Raw genomic sequence first — 27,735 nt, 5'->3', positions numbered from 1 at the left:
ACTCTTTGTGGGTAGAACTCTGTTTTGAAGATATAGCTACCTAATGGGCATAACCTCAGTCATTTAGCGATGCAATTTACCTGGGGATGAACATGCATATTCATTTCAGTATGTACCAAGTGAGAATAACCTTTGTGGCCTTCTTATGTATTGCTATTATTTACTTGGTCATCTGTGGCACTGTGTAGTAGTAATTTCCATAATATAAGTTACTTGAAGATGCAAATTTTGTAACATTTCATCGAGAAAGAATCACTTTTGATGCATATTCATTTATTTTTTAATCTGTTGGTCTGAGGATTGAAGAGGTAGAGATTAATCTGCTGGTTTGAGGATTGAAGAGGTAGAGGTCGCTGAAGTGCTGAGAAGCATCAATCGCATTGCTGTCATGGAGGAGGTTGGCGAAGTAACTGTGACTGCGACAAACGGTAATATGCAGTTGTAATAGGAATTAAGTGGTTGAGTTATATAGGTTTGGTAAGATTAGATTGTTTTTAGTTTGTTGTTAAAGTGTATTATGTCGTTAGTCTCTATTTTCTGCTCTGTTCTGTGAAGTGAGAAAGAAGCAATAACATTCATTACGTGATCAGCAAATTTAGTTATCTGAGTAGTAAATAGTCGAGGTTCATTTTGTGGCTAAATAACAACACCTATAATGTGAATGACTACACTGGAAATGGTAATGACAACTTTTTTGAAATGCAAAGAAAGTTGAGCTGTTCAACTGACCAGATTTAGTTATTTATGCTTGTTGTAGAAGGAGGGCCAAGTGAAGAAGTGAAGAATGGCTACATGTTGTTTAGACGAGAATTTCTTAAGGGTGGGGAGAAGTTTAAGAATATGTCTGAACAAGTGAAAAAGGCATCAAAGGCATGGAAGCAGTTGACACCAGAGGAGCAGAAGAAATACAGTGATAGGGTGAAGCAATCAAGAAAGGAAGGGATGAAGAAGAAGAGGAAGAAAAAAGTGGCTTTTAGCACTCGTTGCTCGGTTCGGCAATTTAAGTCATTAGTGGACTTCATAAAAGATGATGAAGATTTGAAAGTGAGGGTACAAAATTTAGGCTTTGGCCATTTACTTGACATTGGATGTGAGAGACTCCCTCGTGACCTCATAGTATGTGTTCTCCGAGCATATGATCCGCCTACCCATCAATTTCTAATAAGAGGGATAATAAAGGAAATAGAAGCAAATGATGTTGCAAACTTGTTGGGTGTACCCCACACAGGGGAGAAGGTAAAAATGGACGTATGTGATGATGATGAGACATACCAGAGGTTGAAGGAGGAATTTGGTAAAGTCCCTTATACGAAGATACTCAATGACATTAAATCTGGGCAGAAGAAAGATGAGTTTGAGTTCTTGTTTATGCTGTACACACTTGGGAGTTTTTTAACTCTTACTTCACAAACAACTGTGAGTGACAAGCTAATAAGAGTCATGTGCTGTACCATGAAGGGATTTCACCAATTTGATTGGGCCACGTACATTGTGAAGCACTTGTGGAAAGAGATGGGAGATTATGTGAAAGTGTACACAAAAGCAAAGAAAGACGAAGATGAAGATGAAGGAAGCTGCAATGTGGGAGGATGCATCTACCTCCTGTTGGTATGTATTTCTGACTTATGCTTCTAAGTTATTGTTTTCTTTATTTGTGGAATTGGCAAGTTAATGATTTACTGTTGTAGTTATATTTTGCTGAGCACTTCCCACTATCCAAAACTGTTGAGAGAGGGTCCCTAAATGCCATTCAATTCTGGACTGATGAGAGGATAAGGAAGCTGGAAAAGAAGGAGAGGGAAAGCAAGAGGGGTTTACTGTATAAGGGCAAGGGAAGTATGGATAGAAGTGGGAAGGATGAAGGAAAACGCAGAAGTGTGGGTCATTTACACCCGGTATGTGCTTTGTTACTAATTTTCATTCTCATTAGCAAATAATCTCATGAAAAAAGTGTTTACTCATTTTAAATTGTTTGCTGCAGGAGTTACAGAAGTTGCACGGACGATTGATGGCTCAGATCGAATTAAGCACTAGGAGGCTTATAAGTGCAATGGAAGATGAGCTGAGATAAGGATAGAGGAAAATAATGTGACCACAGATGATGAGGACCCTATTGACGTCCCAGATGATGATAAGGGAGATGATGATGCATTTGGCGATGAGGACCCCCATGATCATGATGGACATGAGTCTGATCACGAAGGTGATGATAGAGATGAGTTCCACGGGGGAGATGATCAGGGAGACGATGATGCAACTGGCTCAGATAGGGGTGATGACATCGGTGTTGCAGCAGAAGGTGCAGACAAAGAAATTATGGAGTCTCCCCTGCCCTTTTCCCCCATGGACAAGGGATGTCAACTCCGGAGGTCGCAAAGGGAGATGAAATCCGCTATCAATTCTCCATGGATTTTGACAAAGCCAATTAAGAGGCGAAAGAGGCCCATGGATGACAAGGACCGGTTTTATGACATAGTTTCCCGTATGTGTTCAAGCAAGGAGGGTGACATGTATGTACATATCCACTACCCACGTAATCATATTCATTACAGTTTTGTGCTAATTGACTACATGCATAATGATATTGACAACATATTTTTAGGCCTTTGGTGAAAATCTCTGATGAAGATATCACTCGGGATCAGCTAAGGACACTTGGTGGAATTGAGAAAATAGGTAACCGGGTAAGTAGAATATTTGTGATGAGGTCATTTAATTGTTTAGTAGATGCTGTGTTTTGGGTTCATCAAAACAATCATCTCTTTGCGTACAGCTGATGTCAACTGTGTGCAAGACTCTAATGGCTGATATGGAGAAGGAAGGGCAGGTGAAGCGGCACATTTTTTATGCTGACTTTATGGTAAGCTTGCTGAGATGTTAGTTTTTTGTCGATTGATGTTGATAAATGACTAAAATGTTCATGTTTTAGGCAATAATGGCAGCTAACCCAAAGCTGTGGGATGCTACAAAACGGAAGAAACAATTTTTACCTGAAAATGTAGGCTACAACATAGGAGAATGTGATTTGATCTTTGGACCCACACTTGTTGGCGCTCACTGGTTCTGTGTTGTGCTTGAGCCTAGCACAATGAATTTCTATGTGCTGGACTCAATGAAGCCAAATTTAGAGGGTAAGAAGAAGAGCAAGAAGAAGGGTGTAATTATTGATGACATGACGACCGTGGTCACTGAATGTGTAAGGATAATGCAACTCATCTTCTATGATTGACATTTCATTTACCTTTTATTTACAATTGCGTAATGATATTGTGCAGAGGAATAGATTTTATGACATTATTGAGATAGTTAAGCCTAATGCCACTGGGAAGAAGAAAATGAGTGATATCATTTGGGCTCCTGTTCCGCAACAAAACAATCTGTGAGTGGTTTATGTTGTTGATATTATTACGTCTCAAAGCAGCCCAATGTGTTATTTTCATTCTTTTACATCGTTGGGATGTTTTCATGTGCAGGCGAGACTGCGGCGTTCATGTATTAATATGGTTGAGTAAATGGAAGCCCGGTGAGATACTTCACTATACGGATGAACAAGTGGCTGAATTCCGACGAAACCTCATGTGGTGGCTAGTGAATCATGAGCTTAATTCAAGACGTGATGAAGCATTAAGCTTGCTTTCATCAACCCAAGCCACCACACTGACCAAAAGACGGCATCTGTGATAGGAGGAGACATTATGTAGATTAGGCATATAGTACTTGTAAAAGCAGTGTTAGTTTGAAGTCTTAATATTTGACTTATGGTTGAAGGTACTAAGTGGCTGCCAGTTGTTGGCCTAATTGCAATCCTTTTTGGGATAATTTGAGTAAAAAAGTTATGGTATTTACAACATGCCATGTGACTTCCGTGATGATAATCACAAGTTGATTATTTGTGCCCCAAATTACATCCACTTGGACCCAGGTTCACTACACAAGTAATAGGATTAACAACTTTCGGATTGAGAATTGCAACCTCTGTAATGATAGTTACCACATCGCTGTTGCCATTTGCATCTGAAGTCTTTCAAGCCCAAATCATGTTTTTTGAATCCATTTTCGCTACCCCAGTAATGATAATGACAACGTTCGTACTGATAATTGCAACCTGTGTAATGATAGTTACAATCTTCCTATTACCTTTTTCAACTCTGCATGTTCATACCCAAGTAACACTTTTTTAACGGAAATCCACTACCCCGGTAATGATAATCACACAACATTCATAATGAACATTGCAACTTTTTTAATGATTGTTACCATCTCGCTATTGCTTTTTGCAACTGCATTTTCGTCCCCACATATAAATTGTCACAGAATTTCACAACCTGGGTAATGAAAATCACAACATTGTTAAGGAAATTGCAACTATAGTAATGAGATTTACCACTATGGTTTCCCCATTTGCATCCCCATGTTCAGGAAATTGTCTCATTTTCGGTTCCCTTAACTCAAACCCATGCATCAAATTGTTCAGGAAATTTTACTACCCCCGTAATGATAATGATAACATTGGAAATGTTAATTGCAACTTCAGTAACGAGATTTACCAGTCTGCTTTTTAATTTTTGGTTCCCTTAACTCAAACCCACGCATCAAATTGTTCAGGAAATTTTACTACCCCCGTAATGATAATGACAACATTGGTAATGTTAATTGCAACTTCAGTAACGAGATTTACTAGTCTGCTTTTCCCATTTCCGGTTCCCTTAACTCAAACCACGCATCAAATTGTTCAGGAAATTTTACTACCCCCGTAATGATAATGACAACATTGGAAATGTTAATTGCAACTTCAGTAACGAGATTTACTGGTCTGCTTTTCCCATTTCTTGTTCCCTTAACTCAAACCCACGCATCAAATTGTTCAGGAAATTTTACTACCCCCGTAATGATAATGACAACATTGGAAATGTTAATTGCAACTTCAGTAACGAGATTTACTGGTCTGCTTTTCCCATTTCTTGTTCCCTTAACTCAAACCCACGCATCAAATTGTTCAGGAAATTTTACTACCCCCGTAATGATAATGACAACATTGGTAATGTTAATTGCAACTTCAGTAATGAGATTTACCAGTCTGCTTTTCCCATTTTCGGTTCCCTTAACTCAAACCCACATCAAATTGTTCAGGAAATTTTACTACCCCCGTAATGATAATGACAACATTGGTAATGTTAATTGCAACTTCAGTAATGAGATTTACCCGTCTACTTTTCCCATTTCCGGTTCCATTAACTCAAACCCACGCATCAAATTGTTCGGGAAATTTTACTACCCCCGTAATGATAATGACAACATTGAAAATGTTAATTGCTCCTACCCCCGTAATGATAATGACAACATTGGTAATGTTAATTGCAACTTCAGTAATGAGATTTACCAGTCTGCTTTTCCCATTTCCGGTTCCATTAACTCAAACCCACGCATCAAATTGTTCGGGAAATTTTACTACCCCCGTAATGATAATGACAACATTGAAAATGTTAATTGCAACTTCAGTAACGAGATTTACAGTCTGCTTTTTCCATTTCCGGTTCCTTTGATTCAAACCCACGCATCAAATTGTTCACGAAATTTCACTACCCCCGTAATGATAATGACAACATTGGAAATCTTAAATGCAACTTTAGTGATGATATTTACCACTCTGCTTTTTCCACTTCCACTTCCTTTATTTCAAAGTCAAGTAACATATTTTCAGGGAGTTTCACTAGCCCGAAAATGATAATAACAACATTGGTAATGTGAATAACAACATCGTTGATAACATTAACCACTCCAGTCATACCCATTGGCAACTTCCACCATCTCCCTCGAGGGCATTAAACAAAAGGTCATCTGTGTTGACAAAATAGCATAGAAGTACACCTGAAGAGCATCATAGGATGTCTACATTAACATTCAGACTTTACTACATGTGTAATGGAATTGACCACTGAAGTGACAATATTTACCAAAAACCAGTAGGCCCATCATAGAAGCTACATAACTTATATTCAAATGACAAGTTAACAGTAAGATTAACCCACTACCTAATGTTTCCTCGTCATTCACATTACAAAACATATCCTACCCAGTGAATATCATTTACAAAAAGGATAGCCTACCCATCATACGATTTTTACATTAACATTCAGACTTTACTATATCTGTAAAGGAATTGACCACTGAAGTGATAATATTTACCAAAAACCAGTAGGCCCATGACAGAAGCTACATAACTGATATCCAAATGACAAGTTAACATTAGGATTAACCCACCGCCTAATGTTTTCTTGTCATTCAGATTACAGAACATCTCCTACCTAGTTAACATCATTAACAAAAAAGATAGCCTACCTATCAACCCTTCTCCAAAAAAATTAAAAAGGGTTCAAGAGTCATTCCATTCCTATAAAAAAAAAATTACCCCTGTTGGTATTGACATGAAACCTTAAGTTGGGCTTGGATTCTTGCATGTTCTTCTTGTGTGGCCAACTTGCTGGCATGCACTACAATGGTACACCTTCTTGTTTTGAAACTGCGACTCTTGCCTATTTATCCTAGGCCTTCCAGGCGGTCGACTAGTCAAAGGTGGTGCCAAAAACACTTGACTTGCTATATCTTGCAGCCGATAGTTATTAGGATTTGGCATGTCGATTGTCACCACTGGAGTCATCGTCCTACCATAAATCTTTTGTTGGGACGTAATCTTGTAGCATTCTTCAACAAAATCATACACATTGCAATTCAAGGCCTTGATAGCTGCACATGCATGTGGGCATGGGATGCCTGACATTTGCCAAGCTGCACAGCTACATTCACCTTTTCAAGATCAACATTAATGGCTCCTTTTGCTGTATGGACACACACCCTACCCCTTCCGTAAGGAACACTTAACATCTGTGCAGATCTCGCCACATTTTCCATCAATGTTGCATTTGTATTTGGGCCTACACCATTCTTCCATTTGCTCATTGCCATGCTTGCTGCATACATCTTCTTGGCTACTTTTTCACGATGCTCATGTATAAGTTGGGCAACATTATATCTTCTCTCCTTCAGCATCCACGCATTGAATGACTCTGCAAGGTTTGTTGTTATGTTGTCCCATCGTTTAAAAGGGAACTTGCTTAAGGCCCACTTGTGAATATCACCATGATTGACAAGCCATTCAAATAATTGGGAATTGAAGTGTCTCATGTTATCCATTGCTTGATCAAACTCTGTGTCAAGCCTTGCATATGCAATGGCATCTAGGAAATGCAGTCCATCCTCCCTTGTGTTGCCACTTGTCTTCCTTTTTCCTCTATTTAACTTGATCATTTGTGTACTGAAATTCTCCTTAACATGTCTGTAACAGTACGCATGTCGCTCACCTCCGAATATTGCTTGCACAGCACCTATAATTGCATTGTGTCGGTCTGAAATGATTGTTAATTGCATTGACCCAACTATCTCCTTAATCATATGTAAGAACCATGTCCAATCCTCAAGCGTCTCTCCCTTCACAATCGCAATGGCAAAAGGTAATAATTCGTTGTCCGCATCATAAGCCGACGCTGAAAGTAGTGTCCCCTTATACGGTCCACTTAAATGACTTCCATCAATATACAGTACATGTCTAGCACCAGCAATAAAACCCTCTATACAACACCCATAGGCTATGAATACACGCTCAAATCTGTTGTTCCTTGCAGCCACCCATTTTGCCACTGTTTTGTCATCGGTTTCCTTCAACCGGTCACATATCCATGGAATAAGCATGTAAGTTTGATCAGGTCTGCCATGTATGTCCTCCAACGCTTTTTCCTTGGCCCTGTATGCTTGCTTGTATGTCAACTTCACACCATAATCTCTTTCCAACCTCTTTTTTATATCATTTGGACGCATGTCTATATGATCCCTAACCTCTTCAATTATAATTGATGATGTCAAGCTAGCTGATCCACCATGTGTCACGTGAAGATTGTCTTGGGCATTATGAACATGCTCATTTTTAATGTCGTTACACGTAAAAATGCTGGAGTACTCTTTCCAGCTGCTCTCGCACTGATCCTCCATGGACAACCTTCAACATTGCATTTGACATACATATGGGCATTAGAATTCTTCACATATTTATACTCAAATTTGTTTGCAATGCTGAATTTGTGTAGTTTCTTCTTGAAATCATCCGCATCTGGAAAAGTCTGCCTCAATCCTAACAATACTGTCTTCCATTTCAGGGAATTCATTCCTGGCAAAGGAGTTGGTGCACTCTCTACTGCATATGGCAGGCTAAGAACATTTTCAGCTGCTATGTAATTCACACATTCGACAGCATCCTCAATCATTGGCTCATCATTTTGCTGTGACAGTCCCGACAATTTTGACATGCTGCATGTATAATTACAACATTTGTTATGATATTAACAACAACATTATCGCAAGTAACAACTTCCATAATCTGAAACTTGTGACTTACCTGTTTCGATCAGCCACTTCTTCCTCCGTATTCTCATTACCTTTAGCTGCTACGTAAACATGTGCATTACTATCATTATACTCAAATAGGTTGTCAACTTCATCATCATCAATAAGATCTATTAATATCCTATCATTCAAGCCCAATGTGTATTTAATGTCGCAACCATTACTATCTACACCAAACCATTCTCCTATCATAACCCTCAAATCTTCAAGCCTTATACCCTCCTTGATCACTCTTACCCTGACAGTTCCACCATAGTACTTAACTTCACCATCACCATTTTCTGCAAACTTCCCACCCACATGAAAGTAACAAGCAAGACGCTTTGAAGATGTTGACCCAATGTTAGATGTCATCAAAGCTACCTAACCTGCACCAGAGAAGCATAAATCAATATTTTAGTTCCCCAATAATCAATTTCATTTATCAGGATTTCAAAACTTTTCTTACAATTTCACAAAAAATGCAACACCCAAAAAACGCGCGCACACACTTGCTGCATTGACAACTTAAATATGGGATTTCACAATTCCAATAATGAATTTGACAACACTGACCACCTCATGCTTACTGTTAGCCCTCAAACTTCATGCCCACGTTATCAGTTCCCACCATTTTTCCATTTTCGATGTATCACTCTCTCATCCTGGTCAGATTCTTCATTTAAACCATCTACACTCATAAACCCATCCCCATTAGACCATGTACCAGTAAACCGACTTGAAAACCCAAACCCATCATTAAGCTCCACTTTCTTACGTAATACCCACGTTCAACCCCTCTCTCACTACAAACCAGGTTGCCCACAAAGCAATTCCACCATAATAAATCAGATTTGTAGAATGGTGAAAGTTAGAGTAGATAAGAGCATTTTAGGAGAAATTTTCCTTACCTTTTTCGTCTTCTTAGCATTCAACTCTGCTCCACCTCCGTTTTCAGCTTCTGAGCTCTCCCTCTTGTTACGTGTCATGTCTTTGTTCTTCATGTGTTCAGACTGATTCAGGGGCATTTCAGCCTTTTTGGCGAATTATCCAAATTCCAGATTGATACCCCATGCCCATTTTGTCATTTCAGAATTCAACAGTCATTTTCTTGTCATTTTCCCTTATTTATTTACCACCTCCAAATTATTTACCTTAATAAAAAGGATTTTCAACAATTTCCAAATATAAAATTATTACGTTGAATACGTTCTAAATTCTAAAAATATTCATTTAAGTTTAAACCTCAAAATCAAACTATCAAAAATTCAATAATACTTCAAATATTTATAAATAAATAATCTAATCAAAACTTTAATGGTATAACTACCATATATATATTTCTGTAAATAATAAAAATTTTAGCTACAATAATTATTTTAAAACCTCCATTCACCCAATAAATAAAACTAAACTATTTAAATCTCAATAATATATCAAACAATCCAAATAAATTATTTAACTTGAATTTAATCGGTAAAAATATGATATATTCCATAAATAACAGATTTTCAACTAAATAAATTAATTTAAATACTACAACTAACAAATAGAGAAATCTAAACCGATTAAAATTAACAACTCATTTACTTCTAAATTTCTATAGTTATCTTTTGTCAAAACTCAATACTTATATCATATAAGTCTCAAATTTTCTCCAATAACTACAGTAATAATTTAAATAGGAAGCTCAAAATATACAGAAAATATTCATAAAGAAAGATTAATAAAAAGAAGTAATTTTGTGTACCTAAAATATCTTCAAAGCTTGTTTTCTCCTTCACCGGTCTGCTCCTCTCTCTCTCACCCACTCTAACTCTCTTTCTCTCTTTCCTTCTTGCGCGCTGGGGAACTAGATTGGGGGGGGGGGAGTGTTAAAATAACACTCCCACACATTTATTATGCTCCCTCATATTCCTCTCCCGACCCCCAACTCCCACTCTCATCCTTCAATTTTCAACATTTATGTTCAACTTTCCATGCTACTCCAAATTTTCCACCTTCACACTTCAACTTTCCACTGAAAGTTGGTGGAAAGTTGACTCTTATATATATATATATATATATATATTAATATTAGGATATTACAATTCTTTATATATGTATGAATTTTTAATCTTCATACTGCATCGTCACACTCATTTTTCTAACCCAACTGGATCATTAACCTTTGGTGAGAAAAAAAACTAGACCATTAACCCGGTCTAGTCTGCCCAACCCGATAGATAGCTGGTTCTCCACCAGGTTGGACTAGTCTTCGGGCTAAAACGACCATCCTGAAGACCAAACTAGACCAGACCATGGGCTAATGCCCTGCTCGGCTCTGTTTGGCTTATGTTTAGCCCTAGCTGTAGCTTATTTGAAGAAGCACTATAGGTGCTTTTTTTCTTTTTTAAAAAATGTAATCCATTCGTAGGAGACGGTTAGTCATCTCCTAGGCATTTTGTTGGTTGGGTTCTGCCGAAATTCATCTTCTTTCTTTCTGAATCTTCAAACTCCTTTATCTTCATAAAGGAAAAAGCTGTAAAAGCAAAAGATAAAAAAAGAGCACATTTCAATTTGAGTATAGTTGCTCATAATATGTTGATATCTTTGCTCTATAACCACCCTAAAAAGATTCAAATATTAAATCATTCATGTACAACAACAAAAAATAACATTTTTTATTTAGCACTTGAAAGAAAAAAACGCACAAATGCCTAAAATTTCAAACTTGTATGAGAAATCAAACAAAAAGATAAACACAATTCCAAAAATTACTTTCCTATGTTTCTAGATCTTCCACTAAGGGGCAAAAACACAAAGATTCACAAAGACTGATAAGTGATACCAGCAATGAAATGCGAATGCGAGAACGCAGAGAGGTTGAGAGTGAACCTGAATATGACTAGATGAGGAGAGCCATAGAGCAGAGCGAAATGCCACAAGCGGAATGGAGGCATGAGAGAGAAAGATAGAGAAGATGGTGGGCTAAGAGAAAGAAGGAAGGCATGAGAGTGAGAAGAAGGAAGGATGAAGACTTCTCGAGAGAAGAGAAGTGGAGAAGAGGAACAGAGCAAGACGGCTACAGGAAAAGAAGCTAGGGCTAGAGTTGGGCTTGAGGAGATATTAGGATTAAAAAAAAAAAAGCGCATCTGGTGGCATTTGGTTAGAGCCGGGAAAATGGGCCAAGCCCATTGGGCCGGCCCGTTTAGGCCCTGAAATTATGAGGGCCGGGCTTGATATTTTTCTCTTAAAATGATAAATAAGCCCTGGAGGCAGGGCCGGCCCTTTTAAGCCCTTTTATAATTTTTAAAATTTTTTATATAATATTAATGTTATTAATTTTTTACATTGTTAATAATATTTCAAATATTTAGTTATTATTATCATTTTAAAATTAAATTTAGTTTTAGACAATAATTTATCCAATTAAATTTTTAAAAAATGAGTTAAGTTGGACTTTAATAATGAGTTGATTTATATTATATGCGTTGATATTTTTAAACTATATATATATATTTGATAATAGAATATTTTTATACTTATATAACTCGTGATTCTATAATTTGAATTAGAAATTCATGAGTTTCAACAACAATATTTCTCACATTAAAGTAAAATAATAGTTAGATTGCAAAATTTAAAAATAAAATTCTTATAAAGAAGAAAAATTTGATATTTTTGTTACGAAAGAAAAGCATACTTATGAAGAAAAGTAATTAATTATAGCGATGATGAAGTTTCAAAAGATTAATGATAGTGTTTATTTATTGCACAATTGCATTATATATAAAACTTTTAGATGTTGTTATCTTGTTAATGAATATTTTAGGTGTTCTTAGATGTTGATGAATATTTATATATGATGATATTTTATACTTGTGACTTAATTTTATTCATATTTATGTCTTTTGTTAATAATTTCATTGGTTTATTTTTAAATTTTTATTAAAAAATATGATAAATATAAAAAATAGTATTTTTTCTTAAACGGGCCAAAACCTCGCGGGCTAGCCCTGGCCCTGTAGCTTAAGGGCCGGGCCTAGCAAATTGGGGTATTCTTAAAATTTCAGCCCTGGAGGGCCGGCCCTTTTAAACCCGTCAGCCCTGAAGGGCCGGCCCTGTTTCCCAGCTCTACATTTGGTTGAGAAAGCGCTACGGGTGACTCTATTATTCTCAACAACAAAAATTACACCCATAGCTCATTCTTAAAAAATACCACGGGATATTTTTTTTATATTTCTTTTAGAAAATTAAAACTAAAACGAAACCCGCCATCACCGTATGTATTGTTTGCTTTTTGGTTTTTAAAGTTTTTCGAAACAAGATTCATATCCATATCATAAATATATTATATAATTATTAATACTGATAGATTTTGGGCAATATTAATACTGATATTTATTCACTTATATCACTAAAATGTTTTTAAAAAATTGATATCTATTATTTACTTCCGTATGCAATAAAATATAATTATTTTTTAAAAAATAATTGTCTTCTATAACGTTTTTTTTAAAGAAAATACTACAACTATATTATGCTTTACGAAAAATAAAAAAAAATAATGGCTGTGAAAATTTCTCAAGAAAGCCGTTGAAGACTTAAAGCCTATCGTAGCACTTTTTAAAAAAAAAGATCTACAGTTGTTTAATGTTTTTAAAAAATAAAAATATATATAACACCTGTAGCAAATTCTTAAAGAAGTGCTGCAAAAGATTTATAGCCTGTTGTAGTGCTTTTTTAAAAAAACACTACAGCTGTTTAATGTTTTTAAAAAATAAAAAAATATATATAACGCCTATAGTGCATTTTTAAAGAAGTGCTACGAAAGATTTATAGTTTGCTGTAGCGCTTCCTCAAAAACCGACTACAGATGTTTAATATTTTTTAAAAACATAAATATAAATAGGAGCTGTAGCACTTGTTCAAAAAAGTGCTACAAAACATGTGCTACTTATTTAGCTTTTGGTAGTAGTGAGTACTTCTAAATCGTACGCATATTTCTCTTAAAAAATAAATGTATGATATATATATTTATATTATTTGGAAGAAATGATAAAAAAAAAAGAGTTTTATGGATTTTTTTCACATATGGACATGTAGTTTAAGCAGGAGAGAAAGCATGTTGCTTTGGGAGTTGAATGTTGCCTGAAACAATATGGAGTTTCAGAAGAAGCAGCCTACAAAATTATCAGGGATGATGTCAAAAATTGCTGGAAGGGCATTAATGAAGAGTATCTGAACACCACACATGTTGTCCCAAAATCTGTGCTTGATTGTGTGGTCAATTGGACTCGAGTGTCTGAGGTTGTCTATGAAAACCACCAAGACGGATTCACCAATGGTGAGTTCCTAAAACATTATGTGGTCCAACTCCTTTTGGATCCCATACCCATTGAGTCATGATATAGCTTTATATAACTCATACGATAATAAGACTTGTTATTTGAATTTGTTGTGTGTGTCGCAAGTTTGATGGTCATATGGATATATTCCTAGCTCCTTAAGGTTATCGAATCATGATGTTATGTTGTTATTGATTCATTACTATGTTTGTTTATGAATTTGAAGTTTCTGTGCGGCTTTCTTTTGTTTGAGGCATGAATATAAAAGTGATTATGTTATAAGAATGTTATCTTATACTCCTCCTGTCTTAAATATAAAACCCATTTTATAATTTAATTTACACTGTAAAGTAGGTCTTATATTTAGGACTAGAGGTATAGTTTCTTTTGGACCCACAATGTTTGGGTTACGGTTAGTTGTTTCACTAATTTTCTCGTATAGTTTTCTCTCTTCATCAATCGTCATTATTATCACCGACAAGTTTCTTTCCTCATAGCCACAAAAATATTTCCAATTTGGTATACAATCTAACTACAATTTTTTTTTAAAAAAAGTTGGAAATATTTGACAGCTCACTTAAAAATAAGATAATTTTCATGCGGCTTACCTTGTATTTTTCACATAGGTTGTGAAATGTTTTAAAGTCATCTTTTGTTTGCCCAAAAATTTCTCCGAGTGGTTTTATAGAATGATAATAATTTGTAATTCTTAACTAAAATTATCCCTCTTGAAAGGTACTAAAATGTCATTTTCCCTCTTAAGAATGTGATAACATATGTCACATATGTGTAATTAATCATAATAAACAGCTCTTATTTTTAGATCTTTTCAGTATACAATTTAAGTGAAACTAAAAAGAATGGTATAATTTACTCCTATATATTACTAAAACTTGATATCAAAATTTTATAATATACATGCATGCATGAAGTTTTGTTCTTTGTAAGTAAATGCTTATTAAATTTTCTTATTCAAAATTTTCTATCGTTATATAAGTATGATACGTTAGTTCTTAGGGGTTAGTCTTTTTACACTTGATTTTTAAGATGTCTCCTCCCTTTGTATTAAAATAAATATAAAAAAAAAATCTTGCATGTTGTCTAATTAAGTTGTACCTTGTGAGTGGCCATGTCATCCATGATTCTACCAACAAGAGAGCTAGTTATAATTATTTTCAGATTTATGGAAATCCAATCAAACACCTCTTTGGTTGCAAAATTTCCAAGATCCAGAAATGAAGTTATCTGAAGTAGGCCAGAAGAAGATACGACTCCATTATTCTTGTGCTGCTCATAGCTTGGAACATACTCTTCACTTCCCCATTTTTCTTCCATCAAGTATGCCTCAGCGAAATTAATAAACTACAACCAGAATATGCAATTAACCAAGGGAAAATGGATCAAATATACATCATCTATGCTGAAATTAAGTTATGAAGTAATGGCCAATAGCTTGTTTAACACATGGCATCACAAAATTTGACGTCCCTTCTTTTGTAGTCACCATGTCGATTTTGCTACAAACTTGTGTTAGTGCTTCGAACACCACTTTCATATACTCAGGAAGTGATTCAATAGGACTTTTATCCTACCTAATAATCAGATAATGAAATAGATATGAAATTCATGATTAACTTTCAGTGGCAAGATTGGTAAATAATTTGGCCCTATAATCTGTGATCAAACCTATGGATAGCCTATGTAAAGAGTTCAAGTTCTTCAAATGTGCCATACACGTCATAGGTGTCATCAAGAAGACAAATAATAGCAACCAATTTGCTAGTTATCATTCTCGCAATGCTGAGTTGAGGCTCATAAGACATGGCTAAAGGCCAAAAATAGCACTCCACTAACCTATCTCTAGTATAAGGAACCTTTCTCGTCAACTATGATTCTTTCCACCACCCATAATACAAATAAACTAAATCGTTTAACTACTGTTATATATATAACCTATGGATCCTTACTAGTCGAGATATTAGAGAGCTTCACTTACTGGGTGATATTGCCAAGTTCTTTTTGATGAGGTTGCCGCAGCATTGAAATCCTGTTTTGCAAAGTTGAGCAGCATTACGTGATTTTGGGAACGATCTTGTTGCTGGTAGAAAGATATGTAATGTCTTGCCTCTAGCCTGCGTAATCTCTTATGCAGAGGTTGACCTAAGCAGCGGTTGACTTGGGCATTGAGACAAGGGCTCAATTGATTGTTATCAATGAGGGATTTAAGGTGAGTGTAAGTGAAATGAAGAGCTTCATCCAGTATGTTCTCTCCGTGAACCTTGAATTGTGTAGCTTCATACAGGGCCAACATTCCCTCCACGCCATCTTTGATAAGATTTTTATTATTGAACTTTCCCTTGACATCCTTGGATCTGCAAAACACATCTCACACACACACACACGTATATTGAGCATACCCGTTAGTGAAAGTGCTTGAACAGAGAAAAGTAACTCTTCACATTAGACAATGCAATTATAATAGTGACAAAGTTTGAATATACCAGATGAAATGGGACATCCCTGTTGCCGCAGTAGCTGAAAGAGTAAAGCTAGATAGTGAAGATCATCATCTCCATCCTGCATAATAACGTTGTTGTTTCTGGTATAGATGCTGTGAATCTTTGCCAATGCTTCTTCAATTTCATGTTCAAAGTGGGTAGGAAACTCCCACATGTTGGACCCAGTTAATCAAGTTCAGCTTTTGTGAACAACTCTGATCATTGGAAGATATAACCATCTTTAGTTTCTCTTTGTGTGCCTTATGTTCCATGCGGTCATCAACTTCCTGAAAAATAACATGTAACTTTCTTACCTCACAATCAGGTTTAACTGAACAATACATAGACAGGTAAATTTTTGATACATGTTTAACTCCCAAAAAAAAAAAGGGTGATGATTGATGCATTGGATGGGAGGGCCGAGGGGATATATATATTTATAGAGATTAAAGAGGTACTATCTTCGGTCCTATTACTAATTACAATTCTAAGTACTTCTTTCCTACTCAGTCCTAAATAGAGGATAAAAATATACTCCTATAGTATTAGATTTTTCCCCCCCCAATCCTGCCCCTCCTTCATTTATTGTTAGCCTCATTATGTTTCATGGGAATCGAGTTTCTTGTTACTAATGATGAATTCAATGGAGCATTTTATTATGGGTATTAATTCTAGTTTTAATGAAGAGCAAAATTAAATATTTTTCCTGAAAAAACGCCGAACATTCAATAAGAGGAAACATGTTTTAAAAAAATATATAAAAATTTTTAGGAAAAGGAAACAATTTTTGTTTCAAAATACATGAAACTTTTCAGAAAAAAAGAAATTTTTTCCCCTAAATTCATGGTGTTAATAGAAGAAAATTTTGAAAACGTTTAAGAAAACAACACGCATACTGTTGAAAAAGACTTATAACCACGGAAAATTTGTGGTCTTCATTTGCTTATGGAACAGTAATGAAAAAGTTTATAGTGATTAATGCTCGACTAATGAATTTGTGGGTATGAGAGGAAAGAAACTTGACGGTGATAATAATGATGACCGTTGAGAAAAAGATACAAGAAAATTAGTGAAACAACTATTCATGCCCCAAGACAAGATAAGAAAGCCGCAGAGGGACCTCAAATTCACAAACAAACATGATTCGACAATAGCGAGGAATATATCCATATCACCCACAAACTTGATATACACAACAAATTCAAATAACAAGTCTTATAGTTTACAGCTAAGATTCTTGTTTGCAACTATCTAAATTGGTATTTACGACTCATTTTTAAAAAAAATAAATTGAATTACATCTGTCGTTAAATTGATTTTTTAAGACCTAATTATCAATCTTCTAAAAAGTTGGTAATGTTAGGTTGATTTGTTAGCATCCACCACATAAAGAGTAAGACAACATTTTCAGAATTTTCTTATTTAACGAAAATTTAAAACCGATCCCGAATGAATAAATTAATTATACAGAAATTAAAATCGTATTTTAAGTCATTTAGGAAAATCCCATTTCACCTTGACAAATTCAACAAATTTCTAATTGGTCCATGAACTCAACTTTAATTATAGAATTGTAAATATTAGACTTTTAAATTATTAAATTGGTTTGACCAAAAAAAATTATTAAATTGGACTTGTAAGTTACCAAGTTGGACTTTTTAATTTATTAACAAGCGCAACTTTGTTACTCCTCCGGTCCTAATTATAAGACCCAATTGACTTTTTGAGAAGATTAAGGAAGTAAGTTAAGTTGGTTATTTATAATAAATAAGTGTTGTTATTTCTAAAATATCCTTGCTAATTAAGTATATTGGCTAAAACTATCATTATTAGAAGGATTATCTTGGAAAAAATGCATAAATATAAGAGAGAAAATGGATTGGGTCTTATAATTAGGACCAAATAAAAAGTCAAATTGGGTCCTATAATAAGGACCGGAGGAGTACATTTTTTGGTTGTGAATAACTTAATTCAGCTTGTTAGACATGTAGATGTTCAACTTGTCCCATCTCAATCTCAATCAATTCATGACGAAACGGGATGAAAAAGTAATCAGAACAGGACAAGACGTGAGATGAGGTCGTCCTGTCCCATTCCATCTAGGTTTTTTTAAAAAAATATTTATTAATAATTATTATTAGATTATTCAATTCACTTATTAGTAATAATTATTTTTATAGTGATTTTCAGCTCTTAAGTTGCAGCATTATCTCAACAAAATTTTCTCCCTCAATAAAATAAGTCATAAAGCCATTATATTATACCGTGTTTTTTTTACAGTATTATTTTTACATCTTTTTTACATTATATAATTAAGCTTTCTACATAATATTTTTAATAATTTTTTTTTATTTTTAGAAGCCAAATAAAAAACAAACATTATAACATAAAAAAATTCATACCTAAAATTATAATGTTTTTTAAAAAAATGAGATAGTCTCAAGACGGGACACAAGAGATGAAAATCTTGCCCTCTTCCATCCCTACTTACTAGGACGGGACTGGGACAAGCCTGTCATGGTCACACAAACCTATTGAACAATGCAAATTTAATGCAAAAGTACTTCTATTATGAATAATTATGTTTTTTTTTACACAATCTATGATGAATAATTAATACGCATTTGTAAATTGTTAAATTAAACTTATTAATTCATCACACCATTTTAGGAGAGGTGCCGCGTAAATATATGAAAGTTCCATAACTCATGAAGCCCTAAAACGAGTCGAATAGAGCGCAGGTTTAGATTCATTTGAGGATAGTTCAAATCTATAATACTCCTCCGGTCCTTAATATAAGACCCATTTAACTAATTTGATTAGATTAAGGAAGTTAGGTAAGTTAGTTAATTATAAGAAAAGTGACACATTTTTCCTAAAATACCATAATCATCTTTTTTAATACTCCATCTCCCTCTTCTATTTGATTATGGTTGAGAGAGTATCTATAAGGGTAATTTAGAAAAAATTTATAAATATGAGAAACGTGTCTTATATTTAGGACCAAAACCAACTCAAGAATTGAGTTTTATATTAAGGACCGGAGGAGTACTAGTTATTGTCGTGGAAAGGAAATGTGATCTTGATTATTTTTAGAAGAATTATGAAAGCATGCCTTATTAGCACTACTTAAAGTTTGATTTATTGTGTCAAGTTTTTTTTTTCTTAAACATCTCATATATTGCACGGGAGAATCTGTTAGTTAGGAAATAATTTTTCAGCCATTGATTTATATTTTCTAATTTATGCATGTTATTAATCTATTTGAAAACGCATAATTTATACAGGAAACATCAACATACTTTTATGCATCAATATTTCATATATAACAAAAATATTAAACACATATTTATCAATATAAAAAACGCAGTTTTCAATTTAGAATTTTTAACACGATAAATAAAACCGATGGAAGCGAAATTTGAAGAATTACTTTTCAATCACTCAAATATTCAATAAAAGTATGACGTGTTTAAATCCAAAAAGCCATGTGACTGGTCAACACTCGCAAGGATTTGTAGTATTATGGAAGATTCTTTAACGTGATAATACTTTTTTGTTCATGCCTCAAACAAAAGAAAACCACACACAAACTTCAATTCACAAACAAACATTGTAAATAATAACAGCATATATAATTGGATAACGTCGGAAGTAGTTAGAAATATATCCATCTCACTATTACACGCAACAAATTCAAAGGACAAGTCTTATAGTATAAAATATATAAAGCTGCTTCACGGCTCAATGGGTGTGGGGTTCAAGAGGAGCTGGACGACATAATGTTTGAGAGACTTGCCATTGGTAAATCTGTCTTCTTGATTTTCATAGACAACCTCAATCCCTTGGGCAAAATTGAGGACAAAACCAAGCACGGACTTTGGAACACCATGTGGATTGTTCAGGCACTCCTCATTAATATCCTTCCAGTAATTTTTGATGTCTTCATCGAGTATTTTATAGGCTTCTTCTTCTGAAATTCCATACTGCTTCATGCAACATTCCACTCCTGAAGCAACATGCCCTCTCTCCTGCTCAAACTACATGTCCATGCAAAAAAAGAAAAAGGTAAAACTACTTGTATTTGTTTCTTCCAACTAATATAAGGATTATATATATGCTTTATGACATTACTATTAATCTAAAATGTAAGGATATATAAAAAGAACAATAGTTTATATACTTACGGGCAAAATTTTGAAGTCTTTATGGCTGCAAAAAATTTGGTAATTGAATTTTTTTAAAAAAAATCATACCCCTCCTTGATTGCAACAAACCATTGGCATGCTTTTTGTCTTTTTTCTTTTTTTTTTTGGGAAAACATTTTATTGCAATCTTTAATTTTAGTGAAGGACGAGATTAGAACGTCATATATGTTCTATAAATTTAAAGATATCAATAACCACTTCTTCATAACCATAAAATTAACTAATTTTGCGCTATAATTAAGACAAAAAGAACCATTTGACATGGCTAGAATCCTTGGTGTCTTAAGTTGTACCTTGTGAGAGGCCATGTCATCCATGAGTCTAGCAATAAGCGAGCCAGCCCTAACTATTTTTGGATTTGTGGAAATCCAATCAAACACCTCTTTGGTTGCAAGGTTTCCAAGGCCTAGAAATGTAGTTATCTGAAGTGGGAAAGTAGCAGATACAACTCCATTATCCTTGTACTCCTCATAACTTGGAATATAGTTTTCATTGCACCATTTTGCCTCCATCAAGTATGCCTTCGTCAGGTTATAAAACTACACCCAGAAACATGTAATTAACTTCTGAGTTACAAATCGAATAAAATATAATATCCTTCAAGATCACTTATAGCGTACCGCTTGTTTAACATGTGGGATCACAAAATTTGACGTTCCTTCTTCTGCAGTCACCATTTCCATTTCATTGCATAGTACCACAACTGCTTCAAACACCACTTTCATGCACTCTGGAAGAGATTCAATTGGCCTTATATCCCATCTGATAATCAAATAATAAACGGAATTTGTCAGTCATGTATAAGATTCAAGAATCAGTGACAAGATTGTTAAATGGTCCTAAAATATGTATATCTGTGATTAATTAAACCTGTGGAAGGCCTCTGTGAAGAGTTCAAGTTCTTCAAGTGTCCCATAGGCATCATAAGTATCATCAAGAAGACAGAAAATAGCAACCATTTTGCCAACTAGCATCCTCGCTGTGCTAAACTGAGGCTCATAGGACAAGGCCAAAGACCAAAAGTAGGCCTCCACCAACCTATCTCTAGCATAAGGGACCTTTCTCACAAACTCTGATCCTTCCCACCACCTGTAATACAAATTAAGAATAATGTTTATTGTTATATCCTACAGGTCATTACTATTTAAGATAATATAACACTCCACTTACTTGGTGATATTGCCAATTTCTTTTTGATGCAGTTGCTGCAGCATATTGAAATCTAGTTTTGCAAAGTTGAGCAAAATTTTGTAATTTTGGGAAGTATGTTGTTGCTGATAGAAAGACATGTAATGCTTTGCCTCTAGCCTACGCAATCTCTTGTGCAGAGGCTGACTTAAACGGTGGTTGACATGTGCATGGAGACAAGGGCTCAGCTGGTTGTTATCTATGAGAGATTTAAGGTAAGTGTAAGTGAAATGAAGAGCTTCCTCCAGTATGCTCTCTCCGTGAACCTCAAATTGTGCAGCTTCATATAAGGCCAGCATTCCTTTAACGTCATCTTCGGCAAGATTTTCATTATTAAGCTTTCCCTTGATGCCCTTGAATCTCTCAAACACATCTTGTTCATATTTATGTATATACCAATTAGTGAAAGCGCTTTAAAAGAGAAAAGTAACTCTTCTTATTAAACAACGCAAGTATAATAGTGACGAAGTCTGAACATACCAGATGAAACGGGATATCCATGTTGCCTCAGCAACCGAAAGAGTAAAGCCACAAAGTGAATATTATCACCTCCGTCCTGCCTAATAACATAGCTGTTGCTGGTATAAATGCTATGAATCTTTGCCAGTGCTTCTTCAATTTCATGTTCGAAGTGGTAGGAAACTCCCAAACGTTGGACCCAGTCAATGAAGTCTAGCTTTTCTGAAGGACTCTGATCGTTGGAAGATAAAACCTTCTTTAACTTCTCTTTCTGTATCTTATGTTCCACATTGTCATCAACTTCCTGAAAAAAATCCCAAACAAGCATGTAATTTTCATATCCCAGGCTACACAGATAGGTAATTTTAATACATGTTTAATTTAAAAAGAAACAAAAAATCTAGCTAGAATGTTCGATCAATATATGTTGCATATAATATATATATATATATATATATATATATATATAGAGTATACCTTAGATCCTGAAGCATATTGAAGAAACATATTGCCCCATATGTTTGGAGCAAAATTGGCACATCTTCTTGTGTTGTCACGATGAGATGTTGCAACAGACATGGCTTCTAGTTTTGGAACGTACGTAATGCGTTTTTGATGGGAAGCTCCTGGTACGTATTGAATCAATTTATAGAGGATTTCATTCATCGAGTCTACTTTCCTGTGGGGTTAGGTGGGGCCTAAGCCTTGACTGTACATGAAGTTGCGTGGTAAGAATGGATGGGGCAGAACAATTTTGAAAGTTACGCGTACTACTTTTAATTAAGTTGCGGCTCTTTCTAGAAATCGTTGAGACATTAAATACTTTCATTCATGTCGGGGAAATAATTTTCCAATTCAGAATAAGAATGAAGCGTGGTTGAGTTGATCAAACTAAGGGGTTAATTAATTGTTAGTCTCAAGCAGAAGCAATTGCCATAAATTAATAAGGGTGATCAAGTTTAGCTCTTCGTCATTAACAAACGGGTACCTCCAACTTCCAACTTCTGACTAAATCAAATTAATCAAACCATGTTCATTTTCATAGAAATGAATTTGGGAAATGAAGTCAAAGAGTGTTATTCAAATGAAGGATACATGATATGACTTTTGAGGATCTTAACTATCTTTGGGAAATTTCTTCCTTCCCTAGTACCTTGAAGGATCTCATTTGAATAATAAATCATGTTTCACATGCATCAATTAATTTTTCTTCTTTCAATTCAATTGTTCAGGTTCACCTTCAAAATGATATTACAAATTAACCTAAGCCTTGAATTGAATCAATCAATGCGTGGAGATCAAAGCGTAATACTAGCTGCGTATTGTAGAAATGTCATCACAAGAATTTTCATATTAACATCGTAAGTCATAGACATTTTTGTCGTAATATAGTCGTACTAATTTAACTTTTGTTGTTTACTGTGTATTTTCTATCCTGTTGAAAGGATAAATGCTTCCAATTTTTATATCTATTTTTATGCATTCAACTACTTGTTATATTTAATTCATTTTTGTGTGCATTAAGGCATTGTTATAACCATAAAAATTTAGATGAGGGGGTCAATAAAGTAGTCTCTTAGTTATATATTTATGGCTGAAACTCAATTATTCCATATTGGCCCAGCCTCGACCATGGCAAAGCAACAAGTCTTATATATATAAAATATGGACTGAAACAAAAGAAAGTCACATGAACTTCAATTAATTCACAAGGACACGCCATCATTTCATGAGACTTGACCACAACAAAGTAACAAGTCTAATACGGAATATAGACCTTGGACGAGTACGTTAGACCAATTTTATTTATTTATAAAATTATACCCATTCTAAATACTAATGATATAGAATTCTCCCACAAAGCTGAAATATAAAGCATTTTAAATTATAAGTAAGACATTTAAGTTTAAAATGAAATTCTCAGTTCATAATTAAAATTTTTACTTATAACTGCCTGAGTTAACAGTTGCAACTCATTTTTTAAAAATTTTTATATTTCTTCCGAAAATATAATTTACGGGTGTTTGGTCGGCCATTAGCATCCACAGCATAAAGAGTAAGAGGCCACTTTTTAGGATTTTTGTTTAACGAAAAATAAAGTTAGATCACAAGTCAATAAATTAATTATAAATAAGTTTCTCGAGCTTAGTTTATTACTAGAAATTAAAGTTCCTTGACATTTGGAGATTATGGGAAAAGACATAACTGTCCCTTGACCATCCTTCCTTTGACGTTTTGGCCGCTATGTTGTTGACTCTTGTTGGTAGTCGTCTGGCGCCCCATGTCATCTCCCATGGGTGCTTCCTCAGGGACAGTTAGTCAACGACGTTCAAGTTTCGCCTTTTTTTAAAAAAGATAAAATTTGTTTTCAATATCTATGCACTAAGCAATCTTTACCTTTAAGTGAGTAGTATTTTTCTTTTTCTATTTTACTGTCATCTAATTGTTTTTTTTATCACCTTTATACAAGATTAATATTAATTCATGATTATTTAATATTCAAAAAAAAATTCATTCATTCTTTTCTTTCCCTTTTTTTATAAATGAAATCTTTAATTTCACAGTTTGATTTATTTGAGACCTTAGTAGGACAATTTAAAAAAAAAAAAAAGTGGACCAAAAGAGACAAATCAAACGTGTAAGAGATATACATGGACCAAAATAATTATTCCCAAAAATTATCTTATATGAAACACGAGGACGATATTGAAACCATGCATTTTTTTCGTATGCGCGGAATCACACATCAAATTTCCGTTGACAATCATGCATATGCAAATGTTATTATCCCATTGGTCGCATTTTCATTGTTCAACTGTGCGCGACATTATTGGTCATCAAAAAAGGAACTGTGCACAGCATTGGAAGGATAATAAAATCCTATGCAAATATAATACTCGTGTTTAATGTAGAATCTGATTGTAAGCTGATATTAGTCTTATAAGTAGGATCTATTTTATATGTTTATCAATTTTTTTGAATTAATTCTATTAATATTTTCTTAACAATAATCAAGTAGAAGAAAGAGGAAGGAAATTAAAGAAAATACTTAAGATGTTTTAAAAATATATATCATGTTAACTAATTTAACTGATATTCTTAATTTATCCAAATTAATTAATTAAGTCTTATATTAAGAATCGGAAATAATAGATTGAATATATCGTCATGATACCTTTGGACTTTGCTTGTTACAAAGCCTAAAGCCAACGTGACTACTGATCAACACCTACAAAGATTAGTCATAGTGCAACACCTTACTTTTATATACTATAGGATCATTTTTAATGTCTGTGAATCACTAATGCCAGGTTTCCTACCTGGGAAAAGACAGGAATTTTTTTTTTACTTAACATTGGAATTCGTCGATAAAAAATTTCAACCCTTAGAATAATTAAAGAGTGATCTTGATTCAACTATGCTTTCCACTTAATCTATTATCACCTTGAATGATTTCATACTGTGCAATCTTATAATATTATATTAAAAATATAGCAACCATTTTGGTTGACTACACATATTTGCACCCGGCAGTGCTCTTCCGCTTATGAAGGATATAAAATAATATTTACACAAAGCAAGTAAAGTTACTTGCCCATATATTTTGCTATACAATTTACAGAATTATAACAGGTATCTCTACTCTTCAATCAGTCCACCTTCTTCTTAAACAACCTCCTTGTCCGTCAAGCTACTAGCCTTCACTGTTCATCATAAATTGGAGGGTGAGATTCTGAAGAATCCCCGTAATAGTAATTTCCATCAAACAATTGTGCACATTACATAAAGCATGCAAAACAAGCTAAAGAGAAACATAACCTTGCAAGCTAATGCAATTAAGCATTTATGCACAATGACAGATAGGCAAGCTGATTAATTAATGTGCAAATAATTGGCAGATATTGCCCCATGTCTATCAGCTACACGTGATCACGACTAAATAATCCATGCAAGGAAATAAGGATTACATATTCTCATGCTTTAACAGCAATATGACACAAACAGACATGCAGTAATCATACACAAGTGTAAGGTAGGAAAGAACTACTACCTGAACCTTCCGCTTCAAAATCAAACCTTACTTGTTTCCTTTCTCTTAGCTTCTCCGGTGGGCTTTTGCAGATATCAAAACCTATTATATTAGTAAGGGTTGGTTAATACCTGATCCAACATAATTTATAAATTAAATAACTTTCTTTAAATCCCAATCTCTTTCAATCTCTACCCTTACTTAATAGTTGGTCATCCTGGACAATTTTTCTTATTTAAACTTTTCTCTTTGGAGAGTTTCCTTCCTTATCTTGACCCAAACAGTTACTTTACCTAGTAACTGGTCATCTTGATCAAAAGCACTATTTCTATTTATTATAATTTAAGGATAACATCGTATCCCCTTTTCCAAATCTGCCTCCACTTTTATTAAGTGGTTGGTCATTATGGAAAAACTAAAGATATATAAATATATATGTATATATATTACAATGTCCACAATTCCGCTTACAATCCCTATCTATTCATAGCTCAATCACATACACATTGCATATATTCTCCCATAGCCTCATAATCCTCTTATACAAACTTTAATCCTTGCCAACCTATCCTCTAATTATTTAAAATTCCTATCCATTGGTAGGTAACCTCAAGCACATTTCAACAATAAAATTTAAATCAACTCCTCTGCCTTTCATAATCTAGAAATTATTCCTAACTTCAAGACATCTCTAATCTAATATATACTATCTATAACCTTTCAACCCTCCATCAAAGGCTTCTTTCTTAAACTTTCAGATTTTCCATTTCATTTATATCCAATATTCAAAACTCAAGTTCATTGCATTCCAAGCCTCACACGTTTCTTTCCTTCCCTCAATATGTGTGAATGTATCACTTTTCACTTCCAATACTTAAATCCATTCAAGCTAATTTCTGGACATCTAAATGCACATAACAGCCACTACACTTCCACCTTAAGACAGACACACAATACACAATCTTATCTCAAAATTTTATTATGTATTACTATTGCTTCATAATTATGATCGGGTATCAATCAATTTTCAGTTTCACTACTTAAAAATACCCAACAACATCTCTTTTCAACCTTCAAGTTAAATCTAGAAAAATTTTCAGATTTAAGACTAACTTAAATATAAGTTAAACATTCTTAATTAATTCTCCCTCAAAACAGTATTTAACTTAATTTCAATAATAGCGTACCCTCAAGGATGTTAGCAAACATTAAATTCCTAAACTTGCATCCCAGCCTCAAACAAAATTTATTTAGCTAGGTAAATACTACTTAACGCAAAGAAGCATCCTTACACTTATTAAATACTAAACCTTCATTTATTTGCTTCCAAGTAACTCTTAATCTTTTCTTTAATTTCCAGTCATAGCCATTGCTTCCCACGGTCCTTATATAGGAAATATATATCCAGTGCAAAATCCTATATAAGTCATATATCGCTACATATACTGAAACTATATACATACATACATATATATATATATATATCAGTTCGGTTTCCTCTCCAAAACAGTCATCATCTAACCAGTGACCATTTCCCTTAGCTCCATGAATTCGAGTCCCATGACAGCAACAAAGCACGCACACACATT

At 34.2% G+C, this 27,735-nt stretch overlaps 3 protein-coding genes across 3 annotated transcripts; 1 reads left to right on the top strand and 2 right to left on the bottom strand.

The window, feature by feature from the left end:
• The first annotated feature begins 292 nt into the window (after window positions 1-292).
• LOC114762402 (uncharacterized) lies at window positions 293-3,681 on the top strand. Its single transcript, XM_028951876.1, has 10 exons — window positions 293-428; window positions 758-1,608; window positions 1,689-1,895; window positions 1,982-2,045; window positions 2,126-2,510; window positions 2,603-2,684; window positions 2,774-2,860; window positions 2,930-3,196; window positions 3,276-3,379; window positions 3,474-3,681. Exons 1-10 carry the CDS (start codon window positions 389-391, stop codon window positions 3,679-3,681), a joined length of 2,295 nt encoding a protein of 764 aa, XP_028807709.1. The 5' UTR covers window positions 293-388.
• A 3,048-nt stretch (window positions 3,682-6,729) lies between these two features.
• LOC114762401 (uncharacterized) lies at window positions 6,730-7,872 on the bottom strand. The gene has a single exon (XM_028951875.1). The coding sequence runs from the start codon at window positions 7,870-7,872 to the stop codon at window positions 6,730-6,732; it is 1,143 nt and encodes a 380-aa protein (XP_028807708.1).
• Window positions 7,873-19,910: 12,038 nt separating this feature from the next.
• LOC114762400 (probable terpene synthase 2) lies at window positions 19,911-22,695 on the bottom strand. The gene is made up of 7 exons (XM_028951874.1): window positions 22,594-22,695; window positions 22,138-22,420; window positions 21,640-22,030; window positions 21,340-21,558; window positions 21,090-21,231; window positions 20,763-21,008; window positions 19,911-20,301 (listed from the first exon to the last, which is right to left on the bottom strand). The coding sequence occupies exons 1-7, from the start codon at window positions 22,693-22,695 to the stop codon at window positions 19,999-20,001; spliced, it is 1,686 nt and encodes a 561-aa protein (XP_028807707.1). The 3' UTR covers window positions 19,911-19,998.
• Between the last annotated feature and the right edge of the window lie 5,040 nt (window positions 22,696-27,735).

Source organism: Neltuma alba, unplaced genomic scaffold, assembly GCF_004799145.2.
Source record: "Neltuma alba isolate B1F8T4 unplaced genomic scaffold, ASM479914v2 tig00011214_pilon, whole genome shotgun sequence".
In the NCBI taxonomy this organism is placed as follows: Eukaryota; Viridiplantae; Streptophyta; class Magnoliopsida; order Fabales; family Fabaceae; genus Neltuma; species Neltuma alba.
Note: the sequence above shows the minus strand (reverse complement) of the source record. Positions and strands in the feature narration are given on the sequence as shown.

Coding starts and splice junctions, on each gene's coding strand:
- LOC114762400 (XM_028951874.1), bottom strand. CDS start 22,695: ATGTCTGTTGCAACATCTCATCGTGACAACACAAGAAGATGTGCCAAT. Junction 22,031..22,137: donor TGGATATCCCGTTTCATCTG/GTATGTTCAGAC, acceptor AATATGAACAAG/ATGTGTTTGAGAGATTCAAG. Junction 21,009..21,089: donor TCCCACATGTTAAACAAGCG/GTACGCTATAAG, acceptor TTCTGGGTGTAG/TTTTATAACCTGACGAAGGC.
- LOC114762401 (XM_028951875.1), bottom strand. CDS start 7,872: ATGCGTCCAAATGATATAAAAAAGAGGTTGGAAAGAGATTATGGTGTG.
- LOC114762402 (XM_028951876.1), top strand. CDS start 389: ATGGAGGAGGTTGGCGAAGTAACTGTGACTGCGACAAACG. Junction 429..757: donor AACTGTGACTGCGACAAACG/GTAATATGCAGT, acceptor TGCTTGTTGTAG/AAGGAGGGCCAAGTGAAGAA. Junction 2,046..2,125: donor AAGCACTAGGAGGCTTATAA/GTGCAATGGAAG, acceptor TTGACGTCCCAG/ATGATGATAAGGGAGATGAT.